The sequence below is a fragment of the Cardiocondyla obscurior genome, linkage group LG02 (genome assembly GCF_019399895.1).
Source record: "Cardiocondyla obscurior isolate alpha-2009 linkage group LG02, Cobs3.1, whole genome shotgun sequence".
Lineage (NCBI taxonomy): Eukaryota > Metazoa > Arthropoda > Insecta > Hymenoptera > Formicidae > Cardiocondyla > Cardiocondyla obscurior.
In genome coordinates, this window is record NC_091865.1 from 3,237,529 (window position 1) to 3,253,657 (window position 16,129).

The following is a 16,129-nucleotide window of genomic DNA, read 5'->3' on the forward strand; positions in this document are numbered from 1 at the left end:
GTTTCAGCTACGAATTCTTAATTACTTTAACGTGGTCATGGAACGGTCCATAATAAGCCAGCTTGAAAGCTGCTGTAAAGCACATCGATGTTCGTGAATGGTTTGAAAGATACAAACCAATGGTAGAGCTGGCATCGAGTAATACCACGCCCCGGTATACAGACCAAAAATATATCATTAAGGCAGATCAGAAATTGTCTTACCACTCCACGTTGAAGTCTAAACTCTTCGTGTCAATAAAACTGCGTTTGAAAGTATTAAAGAAAAAGCCTTTTATCTATTTCGTACAGACATACTACATTAGTAGTACATGATAATCTAATTTTGTACAATACTCAAGTTATACGACGCTGCATAGGAAGCAACGATTAGTGTTAACAAAGCGATGCAATTTTTCTTTCCATTGAAACTTTTGTTTCAGCTTTGCTGAAATAATATATCTACTAGTGCTTTCCCGGCATAATCGGGTACCGCCATACTTTTCAAGTTCATTCATGCGATTCTAATAACTATCACAAAGAATGAGCGGTACCAAAATGGCGGTTAAAGTGAACCGCCGCTTATGATTAACAATGGCGAACCTACCCGACAGGTTTGCGTGGAATCTGTGTAATCTAGCAGGGTTTTCGCCGAGAACCAGACGCCTTTCTGGTTCGATACGGAAACATTCGATGTCTGGGACCGCAACATCTTGAAACGCACGCACAACGGAGTCTGAGAAAGAAAGTACCGACTACCGGTAGGGTCGATGTCCGGCGAAGGCCGCTAACGACGCCTAATCTTTTCCAAGAAGCTGTCACAACTTGCCGCTCTTCTGGTATCGGGCTGCATTCACGATCAACCGTAAACTTTTCGATACAATTACTTATATTCACATCTTTTTTCGGCGTGCCAATTAAAAATCTAAACTAAAAGCGACAGATATACTCTCGATTAAAAAAAAACTCACGTCTATTAAACGGTGGTGTTAGATTTAAAGTGTGCAATTTGTTAAAAAAAAAAAAAAAAAAATCCTTACATTTCTGATGATTTTTGTCACGTCTATCAATTTTAAACGAAGACATTAACGACGCGCTATCCGCCTCGCCTAGTTAATTAGACGAATTAATTAGCATTGACAAGTAGCATAATTAATATGCGCAAGCGAGGTGTCTTCCTGCGGATGTTGATGCGTTGCCAAAGATGTGATTTTCGGCTTCGCCACACCTTCCTCGACCACCTGCGGTGGCACATTGAATTAATGAAACGTTAAATATTTTCTGAAACACGATATTAAGCGTTGTCATCAACTTTTATCAGCTTAATGAATTGAATCACTATTCAGCGAATCTCTCGTACGATTCCTGAAACTGCGTCGCTGCTGCGAGGTAAAAGACATTTATGCAATCCGTAAGACTCCGTCTGCTGCCACAGACATATTGCATTTATGATTCAAGACTCAATGACATTCCTTTCGATTTATTCACTCAACGCTTTATAACGGTTTATTCTTTTACTCTGTTTGATTTTTATTCAGTTCCTATACTTTTTATCAAATTTAAACATTCATACAATTTTTTAAACTATTATTCATTCATTTATTTTTTATAATTTATAATTTATTATTCTTTTAGATATTTGCCCTGTTACTTTTGAAGACATTTTCTAAAAATATACAGAGCTTCAATCTTGTTGAAAAAAATATAAAGAAAAATATTATTACGCAAGCAAACTTAATTAATGAAGTATTAATTTTTAAGCAAAATCGTATTATACAATTTTAAATTGATTTATCATACTTAAAAAAATCTTACGTTATTAATACATTTAATTTTATCTTCCCTAATAAATATATACCGAATATTAAACCTCATTACATTAGATTTTCTGGCGCGGACACGCGACATTAAATCACGTCAATGGAACGAGCACTTACCTTGTGTGAATCTCGACGACCGTTTCCGACAGGAAGTCTGGCCAAAGAGGAAGCTTTGGCCTGCGTCAGCAGACTGCTCTCTGCCGTACACCTTTTCAGCTCGTGCTGTTTCACCTACACTCACTTTTGCATTTGCTCGCACGAGTTCGCCGACAAAGACCGTCGGCACAGTACTCGCGCTGCATTTTTAATTACCCAACGCTCGGTTATACTTGTCGCTTACATTGCCTCGCCGCATCGTTAACCGTCATTTACAAGCCGCTCGCTCAATTTAATCAACTTAAATAACAAATTTACAGAATAAATTTATATCAATGACCTTTAATTTTACTGTCGATGTAACAACGGCGATTATATTTAAAAAAAAAAGCTTATAATGCTATAAAATTTTTTTTGTGGATCTCAGTAATATTGCAAATTTCCGTAGAAATTGGCGTCACGATATAAAGGGTAACAAGCCACATATATGTATACATATATACGCTCTTTCACGCTCTTAAAGGATTCCGTGCAAAGTCGGAATAGCCACGCGATTCGCGATCAGTGAATACCGCCACACCCTTCCGTGCCGCTTCCGCCCTTCGTTGAGAGATGTTTGCAACAAATTGGAACCTTCCCTGCCCTTCCTTCCAGTAATTGGCAAGCGATCCGTTGGGCGTTTTTCTCGGTCCGGCCCCGATCCATAATTGCGACTGAATGACGATCAAATACGCCGTGTACACGCATAGATGGAAGTCATCCATCCTAACATTAAAATGATCGGCAATATTCTAAACGCGTTACTTCTTTTTTTTTTTCATCCACCGACATTGTGACGATATAAATAAATTATATAGGAGGCTTGTACAATGTTCTCGTTACCGCGTGTGAAGGTTCGCGTGTACGTTTGACGCGTCTCGCGACAGTCTATTTGCGGCATGGGGACACATTGCGAGAGGCGCACAAAGAAATTATACGGAGACTTGAGAACAGTAACTGGGCGATGAAAAAAATACTAACCGGAAGTTGGCGCTCGTCGTTGCGCCCTGTCATCTCGTGGATCGTAAAAGCTGCTCCTTCCTCACCTCTTTCCTCTCTATTCGGCTGTTTCTTTGCTCCTGGATCGCCGACCGTTGACAGATGGAGCGGAGGCGATCGAGCACGATCCACTCGACCGGATATAATTGCTCGACTACTGATTGACTTTTGCCGAGTAGTCTTTTGTGCAAACTCTACACCGCCTGCTTATATCCCTTTTCGTATCGTCGCGACCGAGTTCTCGTATACCCTAGCCTAGTGCAACAACCACTAATTTAAAGAATCGTTCGAGTGAACAGACCACGCCGCGCTTCATGTTTTATTACAAAGTCGCATGCGTACTATAACTGAACACACGGGCCGGCGGACGATGAATCTCCGCAACAGCAAGCGATGTATTGAAATCCGTTGAAAAGTTCACATAGCCGAGAAATTAGAATTTTTCAATTCGACCGACGACAAGGTCTACGCGTCTGTTTGAATAACGTAAAGTACAAGTCGTAAAGAGAACGCCCGTACAGTCGCCAGTCACCAGTTTTACAGATCCCAAAAACTTTCACGTATCTAATTTGCGTTTTCCCAGCAATTTAACGCCGGCAGTTTATTCAGATTGATCGACATATGATATTGCCCCGCGGCCAGCAATCGCAATGACAAAAACTCGATAGGCTCCAAGTAAAATGATCACGCACGTGATCGTGTGTGCTGTGCCGTCGTGTATTATTAGCAGGTAGCTTGTTAGGCGGTCGGTTTGTGGATAATGGTAGGTATTACAACACGCGACCGTTATTAACCCCTCTACGCGTCTCTTTCGGACGCGCGCTATCGCCGTAAGCCCATCTTTATCTCGCCTTCGCGTTTATTCGCTCTCTAAAGAAACACCCCGATACTGGCACAGACAAAACATAAATCATTATTCATAATAAGCTCTTGCGACAAAAAACCTGTACCGACAGATCTTAGCTACGCTAAATAATCGCGGTCGTAGTTCTCGCTCCACCGGACGTCTCTCCCCCTCCGGTTCTTTGGAAGGTCTCGAGATGATCATTCCGCAATTAAAGGATGCCGCTGTGGAGATTCGGATGATTTCTCTTCAACCCGTCTTCGAATCTTCGTAAAAAGCACGCCCACTTTATAGAAATATTTAGGACAAAAAAGAATTAAACAGCGCCAGATACAGCGCTGGGAGAATATTTGACAGTTATACCACGACCTGATATCTTCTCTTCTTCTTTACCTCGTTCGTTTCCTCGGTATGCTCCGGCAACTTTACGTCAAATATTCGGAAGAGACTGCTGTTATAATTATTAATAATTTGTATACTTATTGGATCGTATTTTAATTTCAATTATTATCATATGGATTGCTTCATAAATACTTTCGAGCAGTCTCTACGGATATTTTTTTTCTTTTTTTTTTTCTTTTCTTTCTTTTGCGACGTTCCTGTTTTTCATCAGGAGAGTCCGCGACAGAAAGGATTTCGCCCGTGCGATGGACGGGTAAACTGGTGAAGAACACGTCTTCATTTTAGCGGTCAGGAGGTACCGGTGACATTCCAGGGTTCTGCAACGCGAACTAAACGGAAAGGACGCGACCCCGTGTCTTCGGCGGCAATGCCACGAAAGGATCGACGTCCTGGAGGGCGTCGCTGTCCTCGCCGTTCACGTCGTGTGGGTCCGAGCGTTCCGGACATAGCACCGCGTCCCCACGATCATCGGGGGTTTTGCTGCCGCGCGACCCGAGTTTTTCGTGCAGCTCTTCTCTGGCGGTAACTTAAGGCCGGGCAAGTCGAGAGTGCATTACACGCAATTAGACGCCAGGGTGGCCTCGAGGTATGTCCGACAAACGACCCTCCTCCTCACCTCCCCCACTGCAATCGTACCGTTTTCCTTCTCGTTTCTCTCTTCGTTTCTCGCTTCCACGCGGCACTACCCCGCATTTGTTTTCCTTTTAATTCCTTATCGAACGATATTTCTTCTTATCACATCTCGAGGATATATCTCGATAGATTGATCTGTATAGATTTCGTATAAATTTTTATCTCCGTCGATGTATCATTTATTGTTACTGTTATAACGTAGCTACTCAGAGTTATTATTACTATTATTTTAAATTAGAGAGATATTTTTGTATTAAATTGTAAGCTTCGCTGCAATTGTAACGTTCTTTATTAAATGGTAGCGAGCGGTTTTTAAGCGTAATTAAATTTGTATGGGTGCAAACACGTGTTTCACGCTCTTACAAATAGTCAATGAAAGCTGCGACTATCGTTGAACCTCATGGTTCATCGTGCTGTCGTTCCGTAAAAGTGAGACACAAACTATGTTGAAGGAAAAGAAAAAGAAGAGACTGAATAGGGAGAATAGCGAAGGAAAAGACTTACGTGTATAAGAAACGATGGCACCGTTTAACACAGGATGCACTGACGTGCTTTAAGTGTAATTACCATTGGCGTAATTAATTTAGTTAAAGAGCCGGGCATTAATTTACTGCGAGTATTTGATTTTTCTTCCCTCCAGATGCTTTTCTTCTATTTGTCTATGTCTATGTTTGAAATATAGTTGCGCGCATCAAGTTTTCTCCTGTCGGAACTCTCGCGGGAAAACGAGGGTAAAACCAATTAAAAAAATTAGAAAAACATTTATTTTAAAACCTGCTTATAGTCGTGGAAATTTCCACGATCACTTCTCATTAGTGCGGCGAATAATAGTATTCACAATATTAAATAACTATTTTAAAATTTAAAGAAAATTAAACATTTGTTTTTTTTTTAATTCTACCCACTTTATATGCACGTAATTTTTTTTTTTTCTTTTCTTATTTAAGAAGTATGTAGCTAATGTAATTCCGCACGCTTCCAACGTAATCGATAGAACATGACAAAGGAACTAATTGTCATTTACGCGTAGGGCGCGATCGCAGAGCCCATTCGTAATGGATCGTGGTCCAATTAGTGCAGCATCCGAACGTACGCGGGGTGGCTAAGGCAATTGTCGCCATATAAATTTCTCAGTACGAGCTAGTACGATCGTCGGTAGGCCGGTCGACTGGGTTAACTGTGCACATACAGTGAATTTTCTTGCGTGGTCGCGCGTTGCTTACCGCCGGCGTGGTCGCTAAAGGATATTAAACGCCTTCCTTGTAGGTTGACCGATGATTGCACCGACGACAGTTACTATCTGGAAACTGCCGCTTTGTGCAAAACGGCAGAAGCACAGAACGACTATACAGTTAAACGTCGCCTAGCAACAAGGTCGCCATTCGAGCGATGTTGAACATCCACGATGCACCCCGTGTTCTCACGTTTTTGTTGCTCTTTCATGTGATAGCGCTGAGAGTATGCTTATAAACGATGAATCTTTAAGACAGCAAACTTTATCAAATCATTTTGACGCATACTGCATTATATTGTATAGATATAGGTCTTTGTATTTTTTCTCTATTTCTTTTTTTATTTTTTTTTAATTAAATATGTCATTGCAGTTAAGTACTTTACGTATATATATATTACTAATTTATTCCGATCGTAAATTTTTCAACATCAAGAACTTATTTTATGATTGTATATGGATCATATAATCTATTGGCATTGAATGTTTTCAACTGCACTACTAAACTTTATTTCGAAATAATTCAAATAATAATAAGATCCGTCAAGGTGAGACTTTACTTGGCAACGCGTGCAATGAATGGCTATCTATAGAAGATAATCTTATACTCGGCGTATGCATCTCTGATATCAGACACTATTTGTATAAGGCTTTTAATACGATAAAATATGAACGTTTAACTATTCAACGTAATTTGATTTTATCGCCGAAGTCAACGACACTAGGAGAGAAAAGAATGGCATAGGAAAGAATAGTACTCTGACCACTTCTAAGCAAGAAAAAAATGCAGATTTGCGTAGGAGTGCCTGGCTTTTGGCCAAAAGATCGTTCTTCTGTTGGCTACTTGGCTAGTTGTTTCGAACTGACTCGCTAAATAGCTTTCGGTTATCTCACAACCACCTAGCACCGCGAGAAATTACTGCAGTTGATTTTGATGTGTGTCCCGCGACAGGTAACGATTCGCATACGGTGCTGTTACATCTATTGATTTTACGATCTCGTATTTGGTACGTACATGTAATATTTTTTATCAAAACCGGGGTCTTGATCTCCACACCCCTGTGTCGTAATTCGAGAGCATTAAACAATATATTTTAAGATATGAATTTATACTGCGTATTTGCCAGTTTCGAACTTGAGACAATTATATATTATAATACTTTAATTTTCTATGCAATTTCTAATTACTAGTTATATTATTTTCTTGATATAAAATAATCGAGAAAAATAATCGCCTAAAATTGTGCCGTCTGTATTAATCTAATACTAACGCAATGTATAAAGCCTTGTGCTAAATATACATTTTCTCGATTGTGATATATGGAACGTGTACCACAAAAATATAAATTATAGAAAAGCGAGATAATAAGCATTGATAAAAAAAAATTTGATTGGTTTTTTATTAATATAATATATTTGGTTTGTATTTTAAAGATACTTCTTAGTATATCATGGAAGAGGATGTTAATTCAGTAAAAAAATGCAAGCATCAAACTTGTGAAAGCAAAGATAAATCTGGCACAAGAAAATTTTTTACAAATGGTAAAGGAATACAATGTAAAATTAAATTATAGGAATATACATTTTTTTTAATATTAAAGATTTCTTTTTTTTTTCTTGCAGCTTGGAGTAGAATAAAGAAAATTATTGATGGAGGCAATCGTAGAGAATTAGATAATGACAACAACTACTTATACCGTATGTATATTCTTGCTTATTTGTAAAAACGTTAATTTTCGTTAACATGTATTGCATGCGCCAATTAAATTGCTTTTATTACATATTTTAAAGAGTATAAATGTAATTTTTTATATTATGCATTTATTATATTAAATGTCATTTATTATATCAGTATTTTATCAACTGTTGGTGGAATATGCAATGCCAAATAATTTTAATAAAATTCGTTTTCTGTTATTTATAATTTTCCAACGTGCAGTGCACCCATATGTATTTAATAAGAAAAATATTAATGTTTTAAAAAATTATTTTTAACTACAATTTATAGAAATTCTGAATAACGTTAAATACGTTGTCAGATGTCACCACATATCACTTTCTCTTACTACTCAATCTTTATCAACGAACGGTAGTCAAGATAACAGTAAATGTGATAACAGATTAGATTTTTAATGTTATAATACAATTAACATTTTTCAAGTCACACGTACTAATAAAAAATGTCTATTATATAAATTATTACAACCGTTTACAGTTTATATAATTTATGAAATGCAAGTAATACAACATTCAAAGCGAATATTATATTAATGATTTTAGTTTTACACAATTTTCCTATTTATCGATTTATCCCGCTGTATAATGTGCGTTAAATATTCACATGTATTCTAGAACTTCGATATCAAAATACGAGAGTTTCTCTTGGTTGGAGTTTGTAGTTATACTTAGAGTAAACTGTTAAATTTGTTTGGTAAAGTTTAATGTAAATAGATGCATAAACTGTTGTAATATTCATGCATAGTGAACCATTTCTTATTATAATTAATACTAATATTTAATATAGATTTATATAAATGCCCAATCATTATTTTTTAAAATACAAATAAATAATTGTTTTACATTACACGTAATAAGTATCAAGAAAATTAATATAAATGTTGAAAACACCAAATTAGGTGCCAAAATAGGATTGTTTAATTGAAAATAATATGTTATTATCAGGAAAAGCTGATCACTTTTATGACATTTTCTTAATTATTTTAACGTCATAATTTGCCGGCGCAGAGTTTTAAAGACTTCAACGTAACGTGAAATTTTCATTTTATGCAGGTTGAAATTTTGCTTGAAGCATTTTATTTGGTTTTTTCTTTTACAATTATTCATCTTTTTAAAAGAATTACATGAAGTAATATATTCACGACAACTCTTGCTGAGCTTTACGAATAAAATCGCGAATAACGTGCAAGGTAAAACTATCTAGCTTGCGTGCTAGATTCTCAACAGACGGTGCCCGAATTTATTTTTAAAATTTATGTCGCGGTTGTCTACAAATTGCTCTTATTTATTAAAATATTTTATATTTTATAGATACGAATATTTTTTGTTTTCTGTATAATTTTGCTTATTAAATCTTAATCAATATTATATATAATATGCAACATGTAATAATAATTTTACTAATTTCTCTTAAATTAATTAATCACAAATTCTTCACCTTTAAACGCATATAATTGCAAAAAAAAAACTATTAATCATTAAAAATATTGTAACTGTTATTTTATCAGTTTACATCTTCATTTATAAATTTATCAAGTCTTTTCAGTTGCGAGATATCCATTATTCTTCAATACACGATGAAAATAAATCATCGTCTTTTTTCGTTATCTTTATAATTGAAACTTAGCTGCAACATGCAATGGTTATTTATAACGTCATGCTCATTCGCTATCCTCAAGTCTTTTGAAAGAAATAAGATCGCGTGAGAATATTTCACGGCTTTCTCAGCTTTTCTCAACTTCTTCCTTGTCCCCTGATATTTTTTCCTTGTACCATAAGACATCTGAATCACCGGCGAGCAAAGGCGTTGTCGTGGTACTATTTATCTCCATCCTGACGGTCTTCTTATCTAACCGAAACGACTTCCACGTCTCGCCATTAATTCCTGCCGGGAGCCACAATTAACTTCGCTTCTGGAGCAAAAATGAAAAAAATCATGCTCCTTAACTGTCCATAGTCATGCTTTCCACCGTCTTCCTTTTATCATTTCAGCTGATATCTAACCATAAATAATGCAAAGCACCACCATCACAGAAATTACACTGTTGGAATTCTTTACGGAATGTCTAATAACTCCCTGAAGAATATTTTACATTTCATTATTTTATATCAATTTGCATAATTGAATATAAACTCAAATACGCATTGTATTATATCACAGCAAAAAAAAAAGATTGCTTTGAAATAAGATGATAAGTTTTTCCAAACGTTAATAAATTGATTACCCCAAGCAGAATGTACTTTTCAACTTTCTATAATTTATAAAATTAATATCTCCAATCTGAGTTAATATTTGACGGAAGTAAAGATTATGCTCCGAAGTTCATTTTCTACGTTTCACAGATTTTAATTTCTTTGCTTCGTCGGTGTCAATAATTCCGAAGGAGCGTGTTATAGTTGACAAAAGCCAAATGGAAATTGAGGGTTGCAAACGGAGATAAGCCATTCATCCGCTTTCCTCAAAGTTTAAGGTATATAAACGTGTGAAAATATATTAGCATAGATCCATGATCCACTTTTCCTAAGTGGTTTGAAATTGAAAGGAGAAACCTCTCGCGAAATTAAAAAAAATATTTCTCTGTGGTTACGAGCGTTTACGACCACTTTTAATATTTTTTACTAATAAACTGCGGTAATGTAAATATTACAGCAAAATTATCTAATATTGACGAAAACTTTATTACCCAGTGTGTATTAATGCGTAAAAAAAACACGTGTATATTTTAATTTCGCCAAAAAAAAAAAAAATTAAAATTATTGAAAATATATATATTGCAATTTTTACCAATTTTTAACATATTGAATTTAATAAAATTAACTTTATTACATTTTATTAAAAGTACCAAACGTTCGCACGTACGTGCACACAGTATTTAATTGTAACATACTGATTACAGATGTTTTATTTATCATGTTGTAATAAAATTACCAGCTTTTAATTCTACTTTAGCTCTGGTTGAAAAGAATAATACTTAGAAAGTGGAATTACATTTCGAATCTGCTTCGTAATTACGTTGCTATTACCACAATCCAAATTTTCATTGGTAATCGGTAGGTTTCGAATTAAAGCCATTGCGGTTATCGCAAATTGGGGCAAACTTGGCAGTGAATGCTGCCGTCACAGATTTTGCTACTTGAAAACTTCCTGTATCGCTTTGTAATGTGACAATTCGGGAGACAGATTAAAACTGACCCTGGAGGCTTAGAGCACTACCCCCCTCTGAAAAGTTTCAACTTTTGCTGTTAACACATTTCACCGTAGATCGCGATAGATAAAAAGCTTTTACAGCACGCGTTGCTGTAACAGAAATTTACAACAATTCTTATCGACGTTGTTTCAAAATATACGCGCTTGGTAAAATTTTAGTAAAAAAATATTTTACGCGTTAAAAATAATTTTCCAATAAAAAGAAAAAAAAAATACGCATTTCTAAATGCATTTTCAACGTAAAAGGTCGATAATAATCTTCAACTGGATCGTGGGATTCATCGGCTCGATACACATTTTATCGCACGAGCATATTTCCACGACACACGAGTTCAAGCTCTGCTTTACGTCTGTTCTATACCCCGGGCCGTCTATACAACTGCGCCTGGCTTTAGTCGGTACTTTATCACCTTCATCTCCCGGGAGAACTTTTGCAATTAACGCTGTGACAACTAGAGAATGTTAATTTGAGCAAGTTACCGTCAACCACTCTTGATAGCAAAAACCATCCTTTCGCTCGCGATAGGGCAATATGATTATTTCTCTTCCTATATGTATAAGATAGTTTGTTCGCATATCTCCCGTAATTTCACAAAATCATTAGAAAATGCTTTAGGACGGCCCAAGTAATTATCGGAGGTGGACTTTAAAGCTGTCGAAGTTTTCCTTTTTTTTTTTTTTTTTACTCTTTTCCGAAATCACGGTATTAAGCAGGCTCGAGGATATATTGGGAGTTAAGTGAATTTCCGTAACACCACTTTATCCCGTATCCTAGTGCCAAATGCATGTTTCCGGAAGATCCCCTTTAATCGAGGCGCGGAATTTCACTCCATATTTTTGGTAGAGCTTCGAGCGCTAACATACGCGTTGGTCGACTCGTCGACATGATGTATTCTAAGCACGAGCAAGTGGGCTACGTATCATCGATTTCTCGATGAGAATAAAATCCATGCATATAACGGTTACGCGATATATCGAGCATCGCGCATCCCCGGAAATTGGTGGATGAAGCAAGTATGGATTGTGTGCGCGACTTTATGGAAAATTCCGTAGTCATCTCTTCTTATCCCTTGGCTAGACGCGAAATCGCGGTTTCATTTCGTCCCGGGTGCTCTTATATCTGTCACCGCAAATTGCAACATGACGTTCGTGAACTATGGTGACGTACATTTGTTAACAATAGAATAAAATAACTTTGCGAAAAATTCTCTCACAATATTTTTATGAATATTAACAAAAAAAATTTCTATTTAATAAAAAAATTAGTGAAGAATATCAAAAATGAATAATGTGACTAAAATTGACGATTAGTAAATTAATAAACTTTTTCAAATATAATTTTTAGAAAATAAAAACGAGTGTTGCATTATTTTAGATATATTTTATCGTTCAGAAACAAATAATTTATTTAATAAGTATTTTCATTATAGGATAAGTGTAAAATTATATGCCGCATTGCGCAATTTTACAATGCACATAGTTTTGAAAATTTGTACGTTTTTTTTTCTTTTTTTTGTATGTATATAAAAATAGAAGAATAGAATTAACCTGATAGATAGATTACGTTAAAAATGCTTCTTTTTTTATATTACAAAATTTTTTTTAATTTATTTTGTGCGAAATGACTTGAATAAATACATAAAGATAACGTTAAAGTAAATTTTTCAGATTTTTATATACACAAAAACTTTTCCTTATTTTTATAATCTTTAATTTAATAAAAAAAATTGATTGTAATCACGTCCCTTATATTTATTTACGTATCGGGTTTTCATCACGTACTATTACACCAATAATGTTTCTGTCACGAAGTTGGCAGGCTGACTACCGACATTCCGCAGGACATTGCAAACTGAATCGTGCACGTCCACGTTATAGTATGAGCCAATCCAAGCGTCGAGAAGATAGAACCGGAAATAGACGCGGTTTCACGAGGTTCTCGTTTGGCGAGTTCAAAAAAAAAAAAAAAAAAAACGGAGCTTGTGGCCAAAGGAGTGAATCACGCGATGCACTCGAGACTCAGGAAATAAAAACGGAAATTGTAGAGCTCGCTAAAATTTGGATGAAAAAAATTGCACGTACGCGGGTCCAAGTTATTGAAGAGGCATCCGAAAAGTAACAATTTCATACAGAATTTTGAACCCCTTCCTTACGATTTAAAGTATTTTTTTAATATTATAATTTAGAATTATGCAGAAATATAATTCTATGCTAGCAAAAAATGTAAATTTTAATTTTGCAATTTTGTTTAGCCATAAAATTTTTATGCAACTGTTTACATTAACTTAATTTGAGAATCCCCGAGTGAAAATTTATTCAACTATTCTGAATTTGCAGTTAGTGATTAGATCGCGCAGATCAAACATATCCCTTAGCTAGAGTCTAGCTATCACTGTATAAAATAAAAAAATTAAGTTGTATTATTTTTATAAACTGTCTAGTATCTGTCTAGCCATTGTCCGGCGCGGGCCACGTAGCGAGACAATTATTTCAGTCGAATAACGAGCTAGAAAAGCTAGATATCTAAACGTTTTTCGCCGCGTACTAGCAGATTGCGTATTCTGATTTGGCTAACGCGCGCTCAGCTGTCGCGGCCACTGACCTCTGGGCCCGCCGGCCGCCGGCCGCCGGCCGCCGCCACGCGACCCCCTACCATGTGGACCGTGAAACAATGATGGCTGCCAGCTGACGTAATACGTCCACGTGCTCGCAACTGATCGCGGCGGCTAGCTGCTAGCGAGTGGCGGCCCCGACGGCGGCGGACTCGGCAGTCAAGCGCGTGTTGGCATACGCGGCGAAAAACTTTTAGATATCTAGCTTTTCTAGCTTGTTATTAGCCAAATAATAATTATCTATTATCTAAAAGTTTTGAGCGTTATATTCGTGGCTCAGTGCTGGACAGTTTTGCTAGATAGTCACGAGATAAACCACGGATTGGCCAGCTAATTATTAGATACCGGTTAAACTCATTTTTTTCCACTCAGGTAATAATTGTTTAAATTTAAAGTTTAAAAAAATCTTATCGATAAACAATTTTTGAAAATGGCACTACATTGTAAGACAATGGTAATACGCTTTTATTAAATAAAACACCACGCTTTTATCATGGAGTGAAACGGAACAGCTTTAAAACAGGAACTTTCAGAAACTTATCTTTTAAAAGATGCATGACGTAAACTTTTATTGTGCTATTACTATTAAATGACATTAATGAAAATAAACTTTGATTTTACGCTTTACTGTCTTGTAATCAACTATTTTATTTCTCCATTATTAAATATGTCATACTTTTGTATTACGCTTTGAGTTTTAAGTTATTAACTGGCTACGTCTGCATATTAATTAAAATTTTTAACTGCTAAGTGATTTCTAAAATAAGAAGAAAAATTCTTATTAATTTTTCTTCCCTTTATGCGTCGAAAATGAGAACAAAACAATTTTACCGAGTATCGGGAATTGGATCGGGCTGAACTCATTACATGGTTTCACATTTCAGTTCTGAGATAGCTGCAATTCTGAAATCTTACTCACTGAAATTTTATTGGTACGATACCTATTATAATATATTCCTGTAAATTATTAAACATATTACGAAAATATCTCTTTAAATGTATGAATACTTTTTGCAATTTGTTTTATTATGCATCGACACTTGAACGGCGAACGGATAGTTGATTTCTCGTTATATCAGATAATTGAATTTTTTCCTCGTCTGGTTTGGCCCTTGAGATCTTATCGACATAAATTCCAATAAAATTACTCGATCTTTAGATTCACCTATTTTTCTTCGTTCTGATTTCTTTATGCGCGGTTATACCAATAATGATAAAGTGTTATTTTCTTGTCAATAGAGAATTGGAAAAAAGTGTCGTGTTAAATTTTGATTATCATTTTCGTCAAGCTCGGTTTGGGTTATAATTTTTACGAAATTTAATCGCGATAGATTGTTCCGCGCAAAAATATTTCTTAGAAAAAGAAAATTTATGTTTCCACTTATTCCATGCATATAACAGAAAATAATAGAATTATCAATCATATAAATATGTACGTACTTATCAGCAGCGTCTTGTGATTTGTACGTTTTATCGTGAATGCTCATGCACTCTGCATAAAAATGTGGAACAAACTGCTCTTAATGCACAAAAAAATCTGCATTACAAACAACAGGCCATTATCACGTTTTTTACACTGCCTTTGTTTTCCCGCGTTTTTGCGTTTGCATTCAGTACAGCTGTGTGTGCCGAAAGTAAATTGTGGTTTTTACTGCCAGATAAATATTGCTCTCGCCAAATGCAAACAAGTACGCAGTCGAAGATTGCATTTCAAATAATTTGATTACCGATTGGCAATCGTTATCGTAGCGCACAGGTGATGCAATAAAAAAACTATTTGTCATTATAAAGTTAAAAGACTTGCGAATATTTTACAATAGCTATGCAAATCTATATTTCGATTGCATATTGTTCTCCATTTTAATTTTTATTGTTTTTATGTAAATTTTATTTATTATTCTTACGCGAAGACACTTTTCGTATACGTGGACGTGCCAGTTAATGCATGTGTGCGATGTCAATAATCTATTTTTCAACTGCGGAATTTCAATCGACATTACATGTCGTGGCAATCGTAGATTTATCGAGACGCTTTATTGTCGCGGTCTGATAAATGATGTTTGTATAAACGTGATATGGGGTAACACTTTCGTAAATGTGATTTACTTCAGATGGATTAAAAGATTAATTGCTTTTACATTCTCTGCGTAACAGTTTGCACGATGTAGCTAAGAATGAATATTCGACAAATATTACGCAATGTAGATTTCTCGAATAAATAAAAATGTCGGCTCAAAAATCTCGTGGACACGCCAGTTAAACTTTTTTTCAGCAAGAATAATTCATCGCGGCTTTTTTTTTTTTTTTTTTACTTTTAGCGAAAACCATGTGCGCCCACGTGCATTCGCGCGTAACGTGAAGCTCGTATCAAAAGTTAAAATTGTATCTCTGTAAAGGACAATAGATACTTAAACGTCACATCATGATGGATACAATGTAAGCTTAGCTCTGTATTCAACGAACTGCTTAGCCGAATCCAAGATTGTACGTGATAAGATTACCTAGCGGTGCTGATTGTTCACAAAACCCT

At 35.7% G+C, this 16,129-nt stretch overlaps 1 protein-coding gene across 2 annotated transcripts in view; it reads left to right on the forward strand.

Annotated features, from left to right (window-relative positions):
* The first annotated feature begins 6,473 nt into the window (after positions 1-6,473).
* Positions 6,474-16,129, forward strand: part of LOC139113130 (A-type potassium channel modulatory protein KCNIP1) — an 86,854-nt gene continuing 77,198 nt past the window's right edge. The window contains exons 1-3 of one of the 2 annotated variants that reach the window (XM_070674058.1): positions 6,474-7,049; positions 7,477-7,584; positions 7,666-7,740. In XM_070674058.1, coding sequence (XP_070530159.1) covers positions 7,494-7,584; positions 7,666-7,740 — 166 coding nt within the window. In that variant the 5' untranslated portion in view covers positions 6,474-7,049; positions 7,477-7,493. Of the gene's footprint in view, positions 7,050-7,476; positions 7,585-7,665; positions 7,741-16,129 lie in introns of those variants that run through there. The other variant, XM_070674057.1, reaches the window with a different exon arrangement.